This window comes from Poeciliopsis prolifica, unplaced genomic scaffold (assembly GCF_027474105.1).
Source record: "Poeciliopsis prolifica strain line A6 unplaced genomic scaffold, Auburn_PproV2 SCAFFOLD016, whole genome shotgun sequence".
NCBI lineage: Eukaryota > Metazoa > Chordata > Actinopteri > Cyprinodontiformes > Poeciliidae > Poeciliopsis > Poeciliopsis prolifica.
In genome coordinates this window covers 10,515,034-10,535,854 of record NW_026562391.1, presented here as the reverse complement: position 1 = coordinate 10,535,854, position 20,821 = coordinate 10,515,034, and the positions used below count along the sequence as shown (strand labels likewise).

Sequence of the window (20,821 nt, the reverse complement as noted above, 5' to 3'; positions counted from 1 at the left end):
AGAAATGGGAATTGGAGGCTAATATAATAATAGCGGATGAGGATTGGGAAGAAACATTTAGATCTGGACACAAACTAACTAACAGCCCGACATGGAGGGAGTATGACTGGAGGGTTAAGAAGCGTTTTTTTAACTCTCCAGTCATCACATCTAAATACTGTAGAACATCCCAGCTCTGTTGGAGAAATTGTGGAAATGTGGGGGATTATACTCATATATTTTGGGATTGCCCGAAGATAGTCGAGTTTTGGAAAAATGTCCAAACAGATATAAAGAGTATTTTGGGCATTCAATTAGATCTGGATGTATCCGTCTATATTCTAGGAATAATACCCTCTGACATGATCAACAAAGATAATAAATACTTGATCAGAGTTCTGCTTCTGATTGCAAAAAAGTGCATAACATGTAGTTGGTTAAGGCCACAACCTCCCAATATAGCACAGTGGCGAGATAGGATTAAAAAAGTCTATATAATGGAAAAAACAACATCAAGACTACAACTTAAGATGGGGACCTTTGAAATAAGATGGAGACCTATAACTAAATACATAATGTAACCTTGACACCTCTATATATATATATATATGTATATATATATATATATATATATATATGTGTGTGTATATATATATATATATATATTTATTTATTTATTTATTTTATTTTTATTTTTAATTTTTTTTTGTTCGTGTACTTTTCAAATTGAGTTTGTATTATTCATCACTACTATGTACTCTCGTCACTTGAGTTGATATTCTCTGTATGTCTATTGTGTGTATATGTTGATGTAAAACATTTATTGAAAATAAAGAGTTAAAAAAAAAAAATTGCATGTGTTAATCCTACATGCAAACACAAGTGTGCTTCTTTAATTTTAAAGTGTTGAAAGGATCAATATATCAACCCAATTGGCCAATTTTTTGCAGCCTAACTCCTGTTTACTGAAATCAAAGGCCCTGACAGCTGTTCTTAGGTATTACTGTTTTTCTAAAAGAGTCACTAACAATGCAGTTGTCCATACAGCATAATGTATGTTATTGCTCAGTTGCCATGGGACCTGGTACCATCGCCTGCTAAAAAAAGAGTTCAGTTAATTATCTGGCCCTCACCAATACTTTATTCATGTGGTCATTCAGGAAAATAATTTATCCCAATTTTAACATTGCAGTGTCTCTCAATATATAATTAAACATATTACAAATTAAAACAGCTTAAAATTGTTTAATATGTATGTTAGCCAAGTGTAGGTATTGACAACATTTAATCCAATTACAGCGATGCATAATGAATTTTAACAGACCACATGAACTTAATTGGTGAAGGGACCAGTAGAGACAAAATACAACTCAACTAATGCAACTAGGCAAGTATTTATTTCTAATATTAATATCTCTGTGATAGAGGATAACAAATATGTACACATGTTATACATTTCACTACATTTTCAACACCTTAATAAAAAAGTTGACCATCTTGCTGACTTCTCCACAGCTTCTCTGTTTCAGTTAAACTTCCCTCAGTCCTGAGCTGCATCACTATTATTGACACATCACCAAACAAATGCCACATGACCAACTGTCTTCTCTCCCCCTCTAGAAACAAAAGGAAATTTGTAATATCACCATACATACCAATGTTAGTGCCAACATATTGTGCATCCCTTAAATGTATTGTTCAATCCTAAAAATGCACCTTTTAAATTTTGACTTCACTTAAAACTTTGATGCTCATTTTAACCGATTTGCATAAACTGGTTGAACCTAAAAATACATAATCTAAATTGAAAGCAATACCAGATGCATCTCTCAATGTCAAACAAATAGGATACGGGCAATGCGGCATGCATAACATTTAGCTTTCTCTATGGCTATTACAATTTAATGGAGCTATATGCACATAAACCCCGCTATTTTAAAACAGACAGATACATTGCCTGATAACCATATTAGTACCCTTGGAACTTTTTTGTATTTCATCTTGTTACAACCAGAAAGATCAAAGTACTTCCTTGTGATTTGTTGACCAAAAAAGAATGGAGATAAAACATCGTTTTCAAAAACTTTTTCCAACTAAAAACCTACATTTCAAATACTAAGGCCTGATAATTCATAAATTTAGAATAAGTATATCTGTGTTGTTTGGTCACGTGCTCACTGAAGTTGGTGATTGCAACAGAACAGAAATGTGAAAAAGTTCAAAGGGAAAGTGGATTTCTTTTGGAAGGTGCTGATTGTAGCTATTATGCTGCAACAAGAAAAAGAGCTTAAACTATCTGCACATCATTTGTTGAAACAAACCCCATCATTAAAGCCCTATAAACTAATTCATAAAAGTAATGCTATACCAATAACAGCCTATTGGTCAAGTTCTCTCACTCTAAAGGAACATGACTAGGCATGCCCACATCTTCACTTAAAAGGGACCGTGGAAGAGGAGGGGGAGGAGCAATAGAAGGAGGAATGACAGAAATAACTGTCTGCTCCTTTAGGGACGCTGTCTCAGGCCTCATACCCCAAACAGCTTCATTCCCCAACACTCCCCCTGTGGAAACTTTTAGGACCATTAACAATCCCCTGGATAACTGTAAACTTGCCCCCACACAAATGGGCAGTCAGTTATACAACATCAGGATAACCTCAGCCCCTGAACTGCTGCTACACTCAGTCCTTGCATAAGGAACCCCTTCCTTCTCAACACCCGTAAGATATGCCTCTCTAAAGCTTTATGCAAAGGAAGTGTTCCCACATCTACCTTATGCATCTGATGGTTCTCTTACAAATAAATGTCTAAACATCTTACTATGACCAAAAACTTGCAGCTGGGCTAAGTTTCATGGATGACTGCAGCAAACAAGTATGCAGGACAGGAAGTTTAATGAGGACACAAAGGCCGGTCAGGTTGTGCAGAGGTGCATAAGAGCTGAAAGTCAACAACGCTCTTCAGTCTTTAAAGATAATCATGCCTAGAAGTCTTAGCAGCTGGCAGGGGATTTCACTCAGCTCTTTACATAAATATTTGACAGAACACACAAGTTAGCTGAGTGATGAGGCTGCTACATTACACTTATTAAATGGATCCAACAGAACTGCTATGACAAGTTGAAGGTCTAACTTTGTAAGATCATCTGTGAGACATTTCCTCCCTTATTTGAACAGAAACACGTCACTGAGCTACAACAAAATGACAAACACCCCTGGAAAGACAAAACAATTTGACATTTTGCCATTCTTTTAATAAATTATCATATTACTAATCGTTAAAATGACTTGATGAAACATGTAAATTCATGCAGACCACAGATTCATACATGCACCATTTCTTTTGATGTACACATACCCAAGTGGTGCCTTCATGTTGAAGAACAGAAAAGTCTGCACACACTTGCAGCACAGGCCTCTGTAAAGTGACATAATGTGTTGTTGAGAAAGAAACTTGTGAGTTTGCTGCTGGTAAGATTTTTGGACCACAGTACTTTTGTCTCCCTTTCATATCAGCTCACATTGAACCCGTGCCCCTCTCCATTGCGACTCCTTTTCGGTGTCTGTCTTATCAAAGACACAGTGACCTCCCCTTGCTTATAAACAGTAAGAAACAGACACCGCTGGAAAAACACAGACTCAAACACTCTGACAAATCTACAGACGGATTGCAGAAGTATCCACGCCTCTTCATTTTATCACACAACCACAAACTTCATTGTATTAAACTAAGATTTTATGGAGAAGACAAATACAAAATAGCTATAAGTCATATGAGGGGGCAAAGCAAACCTTTGGAGAAGATGAGACCGTATTTTAACTTTTGGCCTAGGTGCAAAGTGCTATGGGTGAGACAAAACTATCATTCTACAGGGCACTGCTTATTATGTAGTAATTTTGTCACATAAAAGTCCCAGTAACCATTTGTGGTTGTAAAATATGTTTCAAACAAATAACCAAGAAGAAAACTTTATTCTCGACAGATTAACAAGCTTAATCTGTCGATTTATTGAAATAAACCTCACTTTTTATTTTGTTTGCTGAATTTTAAATGCTGTGATTCACTTTTTTTTTGTTAAGGTTGTAATTTTCTTCTGGTACCTCTGTTTGAATAATTACCACTGTCAGTATTTTAACCAATATACAATACAAACATACTTGAACATTAATATGGTCCTAGTTTTTGGCAAAAGTTTGGTGGTTACTTTACACTATAAGTCATATAGTCTATAAGTCTCCATTGCGACTCCTTTTCGGTGTCTGTCTTATCAAAGACAGACACAGTATTTTGCTCTTTAGAGAACATTATTACTCATGGAAATTAGATTATGTGACTCAGTTTTCAACTCGGTGCCACAACGTTGAATCTGCCAACAACTCCTTTGGTGTCAAGAATCGCTGACCGACAGTATCTTGGGAGAACCCAGTGATCCAGAAATCCAAACCCACTCACACTTAACATCCCACATAATCCAGAAATGTACGTAGAGTGAAGCACTGCCAATGAGAGTATAGGAACAACATTACACTCAGACCGAAAAGACATTCGAGGAAAAAGAAAAAAAAACAAGAAGAGAAGCAAATGGCTGAGTTTTCCATGCAGGTCAACAATGACTCAGCGGTTTCAAAGTTATGGTGAATAACTTTCACCATTATCCAAACAAGTGAGGCATAACTTCTTTGTTTAGTGACAGTATTTTCTGAACAAAGGCCGACAGGCTTGCAATTTTATAAAACAGAGCCCAATGAGTTTTCTCTGGTGCCCTAGATCTTTAAAAGCTGAATACGTATTTGACTTGGTAAGTAATCACATTGTTTTTCACAAATATCGTAATTCTGAAGTAAAAGAATGCAAGTATCCAATTAAGAATATCCAATATGTCCCAACTCAAATGGATTCCATAAAGTGGTTTGTTTCCCTTTCAGCTCTCCCTGTGACATAATTCCAAACAGCCCAAGGAATTAATCCCACAAGAGAAGGTAAACATGGTATGATATGCTAACTAACAGCAGCTCATGGCTGCTCAACAATAGAAATGATTTTATCTTTGACTCCGAGTCTCTTACCAATCGTCTCTTCTCTCTCCCTCATTTGTTTTCACATGGCCTCACCCCATTATGTAATGAGCAACAAGAATGTGCACGGCACGCCAGATTCATGAGAGATGAGAAAGAGCAGACACAATGCTCCTCAGGTTTAGACGAAATGAAATATCATATCGTCTAACTTAAATTTCAAATTATATTGTTAAAATGCTTTTAAATGCCAAAAACCTAATTTTGTATTGAGAAGTTTTTGGGGGTTTTTACCCAACAAGAGTAAAAATAGATGTGTTTACTTTTAAGAGAAAAAGGATAGATTCTTTGAAACCATTTAGTTACTACTCTTTTTAATGTTGCTATAGTAAAAAGAGTAATTATTGCAGCACAATTGTTCTCCATACATCTATCTATCTATGTCTAATCTATGTGATATACTTCACTTGATTATGGAGTTAGAGTATTATTAAAATTAAAGTTATTTCAGTAATTTATTGAAGTGGTCTCTACAGAAAGTAACTGGAAGGGGGGGAAAAAACAACCAAGAAATGGGATGATAATTAATAAAATAAAACAAAGTAAATTCAGCATAATACATGACAATATGGCCCCAACCTTTTATTTTACATATCTCACTTTTTTTCCTCCTTATGTTTCTATTTTTATTAGTTGGTTTTCACTGCCTCCTGTATATACTAGTTTTAAGTTCTTGATTTTTTTTTTATTTTATTTGTTCATTAACCTTATCTGTTCTTTGCAGATTCTAATTTTCTGTGTAAACAGGGGATTTACCCGGCTAGTTTGGTATTTTTTATTACCATAACACTGTTCTTAATCATGGGGGAACTTTCTGTAGGGGTTGCAAAACAGATGATACACATCTCAATCAACACATTATTAGAAATTGTTCAAAAGACAACTCCAAAACATGAACAAAGTGGAATAGAAACATCTGCTCCACGCAAATAAAAACCTCTGGCCAATCAATACTACAGAGTGGACCAGAGGGCAATATTTTATGAGGGGACTTACTAGTTACCACATGAGTCATCAATGTGGTAACATATTTGCTCAATACAACAGATAAATTTTGACCGGTGCTGTTGGTCAAAACAAATATTTGCTGTAGTTTTCCAGTCATCAACATAAATCCATCAGTTTAATTTGATAGGAGTCCAGTTTGGACAAAAAAACTATTATTTGCCAAAATGCTTGGCTACTTAAGATAACTAGCATAAGCGTAACAAGATAAAAATAAAGTTATTTAATAAAGCAGCTAATCTTACAAGTTTTGCTTCAACACAAATGTCTTGAGCTTGATATACCCAACAGACTGTTTAACATTACAGGAAATACAAAAATAAAACTTGAGAAGAGTGGCCCTTGAGGACTGGAGTTTGACATCCCTTGTGTAGACAGTTCATAGCAAAATACTGCATCCCTTTTTATATGAGCTTACATTTTAGTCTAGCAGGGAAATGGGGCGGGAACCCTGCGTGGGTGACATCATGCTGCAAGGAGACTTGTTTAAAATAACATTGGAGCTCATTTAAGAATATTGTGTATCGTGATATAGCAAAAATATATCAGGATATTAGATTTTTCTCATATCCCACAGCCATAAGTCAAAGTCTTAATACAATTGAGACTTAAATACAGTTGAGATGCTGTGGCATGACTATAAATAAAACTGAAATAAAACAAATCCACAAAGCAGAGTGAGGCAAATTTTCTCAACAGCAATCTAAAAACTGATGCCCGATTACTGGTCATTAATTATGATATATTTACTGCTGAAAATAGTAGCATAGCCAGTGCTTTTGTATTTACCCAGGTTCTGTTTGATAATGCAATCTGAAGATCTGAACTATGCAATTATGAAAAATAAAAGCTTATAGATAGAGCAAACACTTTTACACAGAATTGAATGTCCTGAGGCACAAAGCTGGATTTCCTGTCTCTTTTGCTGTTTTAGACAAAACAATTAGCCTCCTTATCCTCCTTAGTAAGTAAGTTAAGTGTTGCATAAATTATTTGTCATGCTTGACAGACTATAGGGTTTTATCAATTGCAATAAAATCCCGGAGCCACCCACCTCTCCGCCGAGATGTTATCCTTTATTGTGTCTGAATCATTTGCACACATATTACAAGAGCAAACAAGGCCTTCCTAAGCCTCTATGCCTCAAATTGTCATTTCAAACAGCTGAGTCAGCCACTCTTTTAAATCAAAGAAGCAATAAAAACGGCAAGTCTAAAAGACACACCACACTTTACTTTTCAGGTTCATGTGGTTATTTTAACTAATACTACATTGTTTACAGGCTTCGTACAGTAGTTCTTGTCAGCATTCTACTGAATAATAGTTAAACATCTGAATGAGAAGTGGAAATTTCCACTAGCTGCCACGAGATGTGCTCATCTGAAACTTTATATGCCAAAGGGCAGCAACAAACACCAGGGCCCCACAGGGCGAGGAAGGGGCTCATTAAAATGTCCTGGCATAGAGCATGAAGTGCCTATGATTAAATGCTACTTCAATGTTCAATCACATGTCGTCCACTCACATAGTGTCAAACCAAATATACATAATGTTTAAAAAAAAAAGGTTTGTTTAATGCACAGCTTAAGTAGAGCCACTGATTACATAGTTTTTTTTTTTTTTATAGAACAAGTAATCGGTGACTTATTCAGAATAGTACACCACTTATTTCTCCTCTGTTACTTATTTCTTGGTTTTTCTCACAAGTGATCTGAGCACAATTTGAGCAGACAGGATAAAAGAGTCAAGTTCACTAACTTTATCTTTCAAACCACTGAAAGTCAAAATAGACGCATGCCAGTCACATCATCTAGCCAGTCTTTTGTTCATAATTGTGGTAGGAGAACTTTTAAAAGTCCAAATCTATGTGTCTGTCAGGGAATGTGGGCGCAATAGTGAGTGTGGATGGATGACGTGATCTATGGTGTAGTGCTTTCTGTGGTTAGTTTGTAGAAAAGCATTTCAAATAGTTGTTACTAATAAAAAAGCCAGTTTTTCTAGAGATGTGCCAAGTAACTGAATAACTGGACACTTTTCAGTTTGATCAGTGAACGCACTATTATCTAACACTCAACACTCTTTGGTAATGGAATTGTAACTGTAGGTAGAAGCTATTTTCACTGACTTGTTTACTGCCGAAAGAAAGAGCTGAGTTTCAAACTGATTTGTTGGACTTGTGGAAAATTTGCAATTGGTAAAGTCAGACATGAGCATACTTCAACAGGTAACTGGAACATGCTGAAAAAAATTTTTCACTTGATTTTGAGGTCACAAGAAAGCTTTTTATTTATTTAATTATTTTTTTTTAATTCAAACAAATCGAAACTAAAAGGTACTAACAAAAGACTCATAGTAATAATGAAACAACTGATGCAGGCAACAATAACAACATCCAGAAAATTAGTAAAAATATCCAATATCTCAAAATTTGCCAGTCAAAATAGCACTTTGGAGATTAAAGAAACATAAAGAAGCAACAATAATTAGCTTTATTGAAGCTAAATTCATCAACTCACCCTAAACAAACTTAAAAATAAAAAAACATTATTTATTTTTATTTATTTTTACCTCCGCTACAGTTGGTGGTTTGCTCTCCTTCGCCCTGTGCTCTCCACCATTTCTCAGAGGACTCAGGGTAATTCAAGCTGACACAAACATGGAAGAACTGACACAAACAGCTGTCTCATGGCACCTACGTTCCCTACCAACTCATGACCTTCTCGTTTCCCTCCTAACGCTACTCAATGTCATCTTATTATGAACTGCCATCAAACTTTAAGCTTTTACTTTCTTTTCTGACTCCCAATTGTAATTTCTGACATGTGTATTTAGTTTTGTTTCAGTAACTACACCTCATTAAATCAACATATAGTGAAAATGTTCTACTTTAAAGTTACAAATGGTGCAAAATCAGTAACACTTAAAAAAATGGTTACATTAAAGCTTTAATAAATGTACCAAAGTAAATATTGAATCTCTTTGTTTCTTCAGCTGCTAAAAGCAGAGTGTAGGTCAACATAGTACGATCACAGCCACTAAAAATAAACTTATGTCAGGGTGAGTATTACAAGTAGTAAGTTAAAACCAGCCTCACTGAAGTCCAACGATGATCAGCTCTTCGCAGTATCTGACCTTAAGTTGGTAAAAAACAAACGTGCAGAATTCTAACCCAACCTCATTTTTTCCCCCCATAAACAACTACGTTTCACTTCAGTAATTCAGAAAAAATTCAGCCAGAGTTGGCCACTTGCCACAAGAAGGAGGTCGATATATAATTGGTGGATCATAATGAAGATTAACTGAGAACCACAATTTAAAAGTTAAACACTAGCTAGTTCAGAAGGAGTGCTTATTTAAAGAACGTTCAATGAATATGCAGGCTTTTGAAATACACTTTCTCAACTTTTTAAACATGTCCAAACCAAAACAGCTGACATAGAGACATGTTTCCATGGCTGACCCACAGAAGGTCTTCAGAATGGCTCAGTTAAAGAATTAAATGATTTCATCCATGACTGATTTTAATCAGTGACCTCTGGGTCATAAACTAAAATCCTGACTATTTTTCAGAGAAAACACTCGTAGTGATTGAGTGTTTTCACTCATTATTATGAGTGAAAACATATAGTAGTATGTTTTCATTCCCGTAGTAAACATATGATAAACGCGTCGGAGTGGTGAATGCTAACAAGCTCTTCATGAAGTGCATGACTCCACTTCTATTGATTTAGTCTGTCAGGATGATTTTCAAACAACTACCTTAAAGCACAAGGACAAAAAAACATATTTAATTCTGTAGCAGAACCAACACAAAGTCTGATGTTGGCAGAGCTGCAGTGGATCAAAGGCTTGGGCTAACCAGCAGGCTGACCTAAGGTAACTGAACATAGGAACCTTGACCTTCAGCTGAATCAAGGGTACCAAACGTTCCCGCGATCTGTTGTTAAATTGTTGTAAACTGTTACGTTTGACATGCTGTTAGCTTCCACCAATCAAAGTACATTCATTTTCCATTGAGTTTACGGTGCTATGACATCTTTCCACAACAGGTAAGGTAATTATACAGATAGAAAATAAAAAAAAAAATCACAAAAACTCTCAACAGGAAAATACAAACTAACCATTTAAACAAGGGAGGGGTGCATGAGCAGGCAGTACTGAGGATGGGCATACAGTAGGAAGATTGTTCTCTTTGTCCTTTTGAAGAGCCAGATTCTGTCCATCATGAAGCAATACGTTTTTTGGAAATATTGACAGTCATTTGGAAATCTCACAAATAAGGTACGAGTTTACTTACCCTGCAAAGACTACTTTCATAGACTGCTGTCTTTGGTCAGTAATGTTAACTTTGCTGTGCTAATCATGAATGGCAAAGAAAATCTCAAATGCCACCTCTGAGGTCAGACAGTATTTATTTAGGAGTGCTAGCAAAATTCAGTCTAGCTGCAAATTGAATAAATGAATAAGCAGTCAGAAAATAATGGATGCAACTGTTGGATGGAGCTGGATACAGCTGCTGTTTATTTTTGAATGAATGTTGTCAAAAAATAATAACAATAAATTATAATTTTTTTTAGAAGATTTTATTGGCTCTAGTGGCCTTTATTTGATAGTTAATTGACTGGAAAGCAGCAAAGGTCACCAGGCCAGGAATTGAACCTGCGACTGTTGCGTCAAGGACTAAGGCTTCTGTACATGGGTTGTGCTTAACAACCCCTGCACCATCACAACACACCCCAAATTCTTCTATTTTTTGAGGCGCATATAACAAAAGTAAGCTTTGTCTGTTAGATGACTAAGTGCTTTGAAACATGGTTTGGTTGTCAAAGAATGTAATAGCAAATACAAATTTGCAAGACAGTTACATTTTGGATTTTTTTTCAGCTATATTCAATATTCGTAAAACTTATTATGAAATTGGAAATGGCTAATATCAGAATCAAAAGATGATCGGAAATCATGCTAGAAAGTACTTTGAAAACTAGTTCAAAAAATGACACCAAGTAATATTTTTATAAATATTCGCAAAAACTTACAAATCATTCTGTGGTACATTTTTCAAAAATATGTTTCAGTTTACTTTGGCAACAAAATTGTTACTTTCTGAGTCATAACTAAGTTTTGCTAAAATAGATTATACAGCCATCACAAAAAACATCTGGAGAGCCATTCAATTCATTTCTTCTTTTGACTTTTTTGTCATAATGCACCACCTTATGAGACATTTTACACTCAAACAAAATGGACGCTTGCAATACCGACTGTTTGCAACACTCCTGTTAGAATCCTACTGCGTAGCTGTCGCACAAAATTGCACAAGAAGTCCTGAGCACATGTTGCGGAGGTTTGTGTTGCCACATGCAGTTGCTTTGGAAAATATCCAGAAAATGTTAAGGCAGCAGTGCATGTGAAAGCACCACCTTGGCAAGCATTGAATGTACGGTGGACTCTTTGCACTTGAAGTACTGAAGCTTGTAAAAGTCAGACAGGAAAGATTGCTGGTGGAAAGTTTTTGACAAGAACCACATTTAAAGTAAATATTGAAACTTGTATGTAATTTGACTAAACAAGCCTTTGCCTGGAGGAACTTGTCTACACTACAAGTAGTAATGCTTAGTTCCTCTTTAGCTTGGTCTTTACATAACTGGTATTAAAACACATGCAGATTATACATGACTTATTTTCCCCTTTGAAAAGAGTTGCACACCTTATTAAAGGAGTGCTGTGAAATACTGGGCACCTCAGTTCAAAATGCCATGTTAAAATTTGAGCTGCATGGTTGGCTGTAGTTTCTGTCTTTTTTAAGACAACTGTTGAATAAAGAAAAAGAAGACAGACCAGATTGGCCGCTGCTCGCCTTGATGTTAAAGGAAGTTCAGTTGGAGTTACCCAGGAACTCCCTCGTGTTAAGTACAAAACAATGTGGGGTTTTTTTCACATTAAAATATATATTAATATTTAACCATATTAATATTTTAATGTAATATTTTAATATGCCAATGTCATAAAAACCTAATTTAATAATCTCTTAAAGCAACAGTCAGAAAACCTCAGGTTTTGGATCACAGGTTCGATTAATGCATTGTATGGATAATCTGAGTTGGGGTTACTGAGTGCACCTCAACTCCATAATTTGTGTCTGAAGCAGTTGCGCCTGATATGTGGGATAAAAGTACACCAGAAAAACAACTAGCTAAATAAAACTTGCTGGGTAACTCGAGGAAGGACTTGGTCAAAGCAGAAAACAGACCATTTATCATCCTAAATGCAGAACTGAAGCAGCTAATAAGAAATTAACTTTACTGATATCAATCCAACAACAGAAAACCTGTTAGGAGGGTAAATAACTAGGCTCAGGACAAAGACAATGGAAATCTGATTCCTGTGAGAATGACTTTAGATGACCCCACAGGTCACTTTCACTCTTTTGGAGGTGCTCTATCCACACTAGTTCATGTCATCTCAACTGTATGTTATATTAAATGATAATTATTTCCATTTGTGGCAAACCTTTGCTAAATCTCAGTGTTTGGACCCGCTGCTCACTGGCTTGATTTTTGATGTATGTGTTCAGTACAACCAGGCAAAGCAGTTCATGGATTCATGAAGCAAGCAAAGCAAGCACTTGAGATGCAAATTGCACCCAAACTAGGAAAGCACCGTGTTCAACTCACTTTGGCTCACTACTCTTGTAACATTTCCTCATCACAATACAACAATTCCACATCACCTTAATTTTAATAAATTTGATGCCTGGCTGGGTTTAACTGCAGGCCCTCAGTGTATTAACAACAGAAAGCTGTTTCTGTGTCCAGTCTGGATATTTGATAATACAAAGACAGCACCAGATAACATCAGAGGTCAAATCTATTTTTCTACACAATAGCACTGATACAGTGACACAAATGTTGGCGATACATACACATTCAGAGAGTCCAATACAAGAAATGAACCAAAGTAACAGAGTTTTACTGAAATCAGATGATTTTCAGCAGGACAACTCAAAAATCCAATCTTTCTCCATTCAGTAAATGCACCACACATCGGTGCAACCCGCTTTGGAAAACATTCACCTTATTTCCTTGATATGTTAGTAAGGCTCTGTGTTCTGTTTTTTTGTTCTGCTTTTGTGGACAACTATTACCCCCCCTGCCCCTATTGATCCAAGTTAAACAAACCTGAACTTTCGGATCCAATCCACGCTGCCACAGAAGGAACCTTCAATTTCCCGTTTAAAGACACAGACCGACCAGAAACACCGCAGGCTGTCGTCTGCTGTGTACGTTCTGCACTTAAGAGCGCAGTCTGGTTAGGAAACCATTACTTCCCAAAACCCGTTGATGGCACGAAAAGATATGAAGCTTCGCGCAGTTTGATTCATAAGGGTCAGCTCCATTTTCAGTACCAAACAGCGGTGGGTGCAGTGAAATGGCAGATGAGTCCACACATGCAGTGGATTCACGGTGGCAGGTCCTGCGTCGCTAACCTGCTAGGAGGGGCGGAGATGCTCCCGTTAGTGCCGTTTATGAAGAAATGGACTTTAGCGCGATTGCCGTTCTAACCGGCTGGTTGGTTTTGGGTCAGAGGTCAGCCGTACACCAAGGTTGATGCTCCTGAGTTGTTGTCATTTGTTTAAACTGGACACCCGGATGGTGTCTCGCCCATCCTCGGAGACTTTTATTGCCTCACAGCAGGACTGGAGACAGACGGGTGGAGGTGGTTAAGCTAGCAGCGCTAACCTATTAGCTGCTACAAATGAGAGAATAACTCATAACTCGACCGAGTTAGCCGATTAAATATCATCTAAGGACTCTTTTAGCCGAAATGAAGCAGTCTTCTTGTCCACGTTTAGGTATTTGTGAGCTTAAATGATGTCCCTGGTGCTCAAAGTGCAGCTGAGATCAATTTCGGATTATTTAAAGTTGGCAGCATCAGCCCTAAGTTGCTGTTTGAGTGCATAGAGCTAAAAACGTAAACACAGAGACTCACCGGCAATTTCCCCTTCAGCTCCTTTGGTGGCTTTAAAACCTCTGCTGTGTGTTTCTTCGCAAAGGCAGACTGTTACTGAGAGCAGACCCAAACTGAAAGCAGTCGCCACCACAAAAAAAAAAGCCCCCTTCTTCGTATGTGGATGTTACGCAAAGCCTTGCGGCGAGGCGACCTCCTCATCACACACACAGCCCCGCTCCGCCCGTCAGTCCGTCTGTTTGTGACGTTCCCGCTGCAGCTACTGGAGGCTCCGATCGCTTAAAATAAACTGGACGCAACTCGAGAAGAAGGTAGATGTGTCCCTGGTGGATGAATTTTACCCAAGCCGGGGGTTCGCGGTGAACGATGAGAAACTCCCGTTTCTGGCTACCGACAGTCGTCCTTGGCAGTCTGCACGATTTGCACGTACGCGGTTACTCGCCCACTACCACCAGTGGGTAGATCCCACCTCCTCCCAGTCAGATCGGCACTGAGAGAGCGAGGAAGAGGAGGATGAAGAGGAGGAGTGGAGCTGCGTGCGGGATTAAAGCACAGCGAGCCTTGTGGATGAGATGCTGCACAGAGAGAGAGGAGGATGAAGATAGCATGGTGATTAAAAATTAAAACAACATTTCTACCTCAAGAATTAACTAAATTATCCAGTAAGTCAAACTGGAAGTAGGCTATAGACAAACTGTAAAAATGTCGAGATTATTTTATTCAGAAGTGTTAAAAGTATCCAAATTATTATCCGTGCTTATTAGATTTAATTGAGGATTTAATTGAACTACCTTCTCCCCTGGAACATTTTCACATTTTGTCAGGTTGCAACCTTGGTCTCTTGTGTAAGTAAGCACAAATTACTGCCCAATTGTGAGGTGAAAGGAAAATGACAGAAGGTTTCCAAATGAATTTAAAAAATAGAAATGTGAAAATTGTGCTATGCCATTGTATTCACCTCCCCCCAAATCAAATCAGGTTAAACCAACTAGTAATTAACCTAGTTTAACAGCGATCACTAATTTATAATTAGTACATTCCAGAGTATTGCCAGAATTTATGCAGCTGTTCTCTAAATGGCTGAGAAGAGAACATCTGTGAAGATACATCTTCACAAAGTATAGCAGGCAGGCCTGAGAGGAAGTATGACTATGTTTGTATTAGGTAACAAAATATTATACAAGGCTTTGATCGTCACACGGAGCACTATTAAATCCGTCATCTGAAAATGTAAAGAAAATATGGCACAACTGCTAAGGAAAGTGTTTGCCAGAAAAGCAAGAAAGAGGCCTCTGTCATTCTAGAGGAATGACAGAGATGCACAGTTCAGGAAAAAGAATGTGGTGACAACGAGCTACTAGTTGGACACTCTGCACATCTGGCACTTGTGGAAGAGGGAGAAAAAGAAAACTATTGTTGCGGGGGGGGAAAGCCACAAGAAGGCCTTGTTACCTCATGCCATTTATCAAGATGCTCTGATTAGATGAGACCAAACAAACTTTGCAGAACAAGTGCAAAACCATCACCCTGAATGAACCATTCACATTGTGAGACTTGGTGAACAAAGCGCTCGTGGTGTGGGAGCACTTTCCTCCAGCTGGTTCTGCAAAGGATTGTCAGTGTGGCTGAACACAAATTCATGCCAGGCCTCTTCAGATATTTTTGTGCAGAACATTTTTGAAAAACATTCATCGTTTTCTTTCACTTCTGAACTACTTGGAGTTGATTCGTCCTCTAAAGTCTTAAGAAATTACACCAAAATGTGTGATTGTAACGCTACATAAAATGAAGGTTAGTAACACTTTTACAAGGACTGCGCATGTGTTCATAAAACGTTTGTCTTGCTAAAAACACTGTTTGGTCTTTGAGGCATGAACAAGACAAGGTTGTAAGTCACACAAGGAAGTAGTGACACAATGTAGAGACTGAAGGAAGTGCTATATGGGGATAATAAACCTCCTCTCCCCTATTATTTCAACAATAATTCCTCCATTCAGTCCGTACCAAGAAACGGCGTTACTCCTGCTGTCTCAGGGAAGGAAAGGAGGACCAGTGCCAGTCTTGTACCTAGTCTGTAGTTCCTGAATGCCCCTTTGTGGATGTCACCATCCTCTCCCTCCTGCCAACCCCCGGCAGCCCATTCAGGAGTGTCACATGGCGCTTCCCACTCAGCAGCCATCTCACAATGCACTCCTGTCATCTGCACCTCATTGACATGCACTTATAGTGATGTGCATCAGGGGATGGTGGGGCTCTTCCACTGCTTTAAAAGGAAATGAAGGACCGGGCTGGGTGGCCAAAGTGTGGCTTCCTGGATGCAGGCTTCACATTTAAACGGAGGAAGTTGCAGCGTGTGTTATAGGTGCACATCACCAACCATCTTTAGGTCTGTGAGGAAATGTTAATGATATGTACTGATTAAAAATGATATAAAAAAAACAACCATGTCTACTGCTCTGAACAGAATTTTACAGTAATATATACTGTAAAATATATTACTGTAAAATATTTTACTGTAAAATATTTTACAATGCCATATTTTGGTCGTAAGATTATTACTCGTCTCCATTTGCAAGATTACATTTCCAACTAACCTGATATTACAGGCATAGTTTAGTTCAGGATAAAGTGACAGATTTAATAAGCCAGTAAATATGAACACTCACACGTAACCACTTGATTGCATTTGATTTTATTTCATAGAGATAGAGTAAAGATGACTGAATATCACTTAAATTTGTATTTAAAATAATGGAAATCACTTGTGTGTTTTTTTCCTCCACACAGTAATGTTTTTGTTGTTCTGTCGTAAAGGTTACTACATCTAAAAATGTTATAGGGGCACGAATGGTAAGGCACTCGATTCATCAAAAATAATTCAAACAATGTAAACGTTTTGAATAAGACACACAAATGACAAGCTAAAAAGTGTGTATTTTCTTTGTCAGTTGCTTCAAATCTCTTGGCAACAGGGCTTTTTTTTTGTTTAGTGTCAGTTTGAATCTACTTTGATGCTTATGTTTTGTGTTTGTTCTGAAAATAGTGTTGCGTCCCCAGACTCATAAGTTTATGTAATGCGGTCGCTGTTCCAGGCGAGTTAAAATGCCATATTTTAATTGCGAGACTCCAAATGGTCCCCGTCAGACTTTTCAAATATGTGGATTTGCTTCCCTCTGGTGGTGACAGTTTTGAATTGCATGTGACGTAGAATTAAAACCACAAGAGGGCAGCATTTCAGCAGCTGAAAAATCAAGCACCCTATTAGAACTTTCGCAGTACAGAGCATGCCCGCTTTATTCTTCACAACAGAAGAGATGAACGATGTCACAGTCTAAGAAAAGAAAGTCAAATATTCTTATTTGACTATAAAAAAAAAAGTACTCTAAAGACATGGGCAAACTTACACATTTTGCCCAAACTGTAAACTCTTAGCAAGTTTACAGTTTCTGCCACATTTTTTCACTTTATTTTGATTTATATGTATCTGTATGTTTTCAAATATAATAATGGAACTCATTAGGCCTTTGTCAAATGCTATAAATCCAAGGATAACAGTTTGTGTCAGCTGAACTGTTATCAGCTGCTTGACTAACTGATTTGTGGATATTATCCCCTTCTTCCATGTTAACTTAGCCTTGTTTTAACTATGCAGTGAATAATGTGCACAGTTCCTGATCATAATCTTTTATTGTTTGACCCCTGTTCCATGTTAATTTATAAACATGTCAATGCCCTTTCCCCCCTTTAACAATACTGTTTAACGTTTTTAACTCACAGGACCGAAGGGGTCAACATTCCTTCCACTCCAAGTCAGCCCTTGCTGTTGGAGTTACACACCAACCACAGTTCAACTTTGTTTGGAAACCTGCTGCTGCCGCTGAAAGTTAGACGTCCTGCATGTACTGTATCCAAGAAAGTCAGCGTCTCCTGCAGGCGGCATGACATTTCGAGTCAGCAAGGTCGCTCAGCTGTAGTGTGTGTTTTGTAATAGGACCACAGTCACAACTCTGACTGCTCTCCCACCAAGGCAAACATAGTGGAGCGTCCAGTGGAAAGATGGGATATCCAATGACAAACACTGACCAGACGAACATCGGAAGATTTCTGACTTCACAGGGCAGGCACATCGAATAAAATTCTCTTTTTTTAAAGTCATTTCTTTTCAATCTTTACAAAGGATTGTAGGTTTATGTGCATCAGAGCAGTAGGGATTTTGGTCGGAAGTGTGGTGGTAAATAGGCAATTGTTCTTCCTGTCCTTTAGTAACAGGCCATTAAAACGACTATCTCCTGCTGCAGTTTGCTGAATGAGTCAGTCACACATCCTTTTCCTGGATTTCTAAAATAAACCAGAAACATGCACAGGTCAGGTCAAAGGGTTATCATTCACCTTTTATTCCTCACTGTGTGATCACCGGATGAGACCCAGGGAACAGACACAAAGGAACTTAAAATTCTTATTTTTTTCAAAAGGTAAAACTAGCATCTGTATTTATTATTAGGCCCCTCCTGCTCTGGTCTATCTTTGTCTGCTTCCTCTTGTAATCTAAACATCCATTTTTATTGCTTGTTCTTCCTACTCCATCTGCTTTGGTGGTCTAACTAAAGCTTAGAGCAGGGTTTATGTTTATTTAAAACTTTGATTTTAAACTTTTAGAGTGATGTACGCTGGAGGTACTATGGTATGGTCAGTCAGAGTTCATCAGCAACAAACAATATTTTTGTCAGTCAAAGACAACATGATGAAATACAAGATGATTTTAGGACACAAATTATAATAAATGACTTCAGTTTATTGAAAGTTAGTTTTTACAGTGTATTGTGGCTTATTGCATAGCAGTTTGGTTTCAGTTCTGAAATGACATGCTTTGGGTCGGACATCCTTGAGAGTAATCAAACACAGATTGGCAGAACTACATCATACTCAGTAAACCTGTGGCATCTGGACCTGGAGTGCGGCACAGGTGAAGTTTGACATGACGAGGTGTCGCTCGTCATGTCAAATGACCAACGGCCAAACTCTCAAGTTGTCAGTCATTTGTAGCTTTCTCTAGCACCGAGGTGTGTGACCCAGAAAACAAAAATAAAGAACTGACACTAAATGGTACAACTGAAATTAAAAGCTGAATTTTCAATTTCTTGTGTATTTGACCTCAGAACATTTTTAAACTAAAACCTCCCTTAATAGTTTATTTTAAAACTATTATGAGATTTCAGATTTTTCTTGGTAATCAAACAGAAATTTTAAACCACCTAGCAACAGTCACACAACAGGATGAAATAAAACCAGTAAAAGAGCTTCACTGTGGATTCTTTTGAGGCAGGACAACTTTTGCTATTGATATAAGATTACATTTTAATTTTTAAATATTTTTGATTTACATAAAGAATAAAAAACAACAAAGTACTGCATTATTCATAGCTTTAAGTTCAGTTGAAAACAAAGTTCACTTTTTTTAAGCGTGTTTGCAGTTTTTGCTTCCTCCGTCTGGCCAGACAAGGTGGACATCTGGTGCCTATAGTGCTGATTCCAAAGGAAAAGAAGAAAAGTACTAAGGAACAGAATATGCTGAGCAAAAACGAGCAGCCAGACAAACGGATCACAGATCTGCTGTGAATGTCTTGCTGATGTGTGTCATTTACAGCAACTGTGGAAAAAAGACAAGGCTACGATGTAAGACAAGAACTGACATCCACCCAGGCAGAGGTTCACCTTTAGGCTCGGCGCTCTCCTCATCACAATAGACGAGTTGCTGCATAAGTTCAGATGCTGCACCAATCCTCCAATTGATCTTCCACTCCATTTGTCTTTCTTTTGCGAACAAGAGTCTGAAATTCTTACACTCCACCACTTGGGACAGGATTTCTTCCCCAGAAAAGAGGAAATCTTTCCAACATTAACATTATTACCTCAACGTTGATAGTGAGATTTTTATTTCTTTTTTCTAAATAAAATAGTTTTACATTTAATCATATTAGCAAAGTGTTTCATTTTAATCCCTTAGGCAAACATGTTTTCAGAACATCCAGTAACATATATGTCTAAGCGCATGGTATGGCTTTTTATTGCTATAAGTGTAATTGTAGGTGTCCACAGTCCATTATAATTATTATAAAATGGAGACTAATTCCTTATTTTTAGTTGCTGTTACTTATTGTCTAGTAGCTCTCAGTTTTATGTGCCACAGATTTTACGTCCTACACAACAAATGTTTACAGCATATCAATACTCGAATAGTTTGCTAATCTTAACAATCTAGTTTGTACTAATCTTGCAACCTTCAATCGGGTCATGGGAACAATAGAATGAATTGTGTTTGACCTTCTTTTTTATTTTTTTAAAAACTTGGCTTTAATTTTCCGTTAGGATGTTTTATTTCTTTGAGCATCTGAAAAAGGGAGCTCATGAGTTAACATGTCTGACAGAAGGATTTCAGAGTGGAGGAGGATGAAGAGGGGTGGAGGGAGAGGGGAAGGGAGGCATCAGATTCGGTGAGGGAGGATAGATTTTTCCCCAACATGTTGTGACAGCTCTCCTTGTTACGATGCAGCAACAGAAAACGCAGATCTCTGGCCAAGGCCTGTTGCGCAACACATGGTGTGACAGTGTACACAAAAAGACGAGTGGGATAGTTAGATTTATTTAATGTTGTCATGCTCTGACAAATCATTACACAGTTTCTGTCATGTGTCCTTGAATGCATCGTGAAGAGAGTGAGCAAGGTAAAAGCAGAAATGAAAGGCTTCAAAAACATCTACAGCAGGCGAAGAGGATCAGAAATGAATGTTTTT

The 20,821-nt window shown here is 37.6% G+C and overlaps 1 protein-coding gene across 7 annotated transcripts in view; it reads right to left on the bottom strand.

Annotated features, from left to right (window-relative positions):
* Positions 1-14,464, bottom strand: part of rnf24 (ring finger protein 24) — a 30,554-nt gene extending 16,090 nt beyond the window's left edge. The window contains exons 1-2 of one of the 7 annotated variants that reach the window (XM_055041028.1): positions 14,052-14,464; positions 3,340-3,399 (exon numbers count right to left, since the gene is read on the bottom strand). In XM_055041028.1, coding sequence (XP_054897003.1) covers positions 3,340-3,356 — 17 coding nt within the window. In that variant the 5' untranslated portion in view covers positions 3,357-3,399; positions 14,052-14,464. Of the gene's footprint in view, positions 1-3,339; positions 3,400-8,630; positions 8,923-10,359; positions 10,498-13,240; positions 13,318-13,548; positions 13,602-14,051 lie in introns of those variants that run through there. The other 6 variants (XM_055041029.1, XM_055041030.1, XM_055041033.1 and 3 more) reach the window with 6 other exon arrangements.
* Between the last annotated feature and the right edge of the window lie 6,357 nt (positions 14,465-20,821).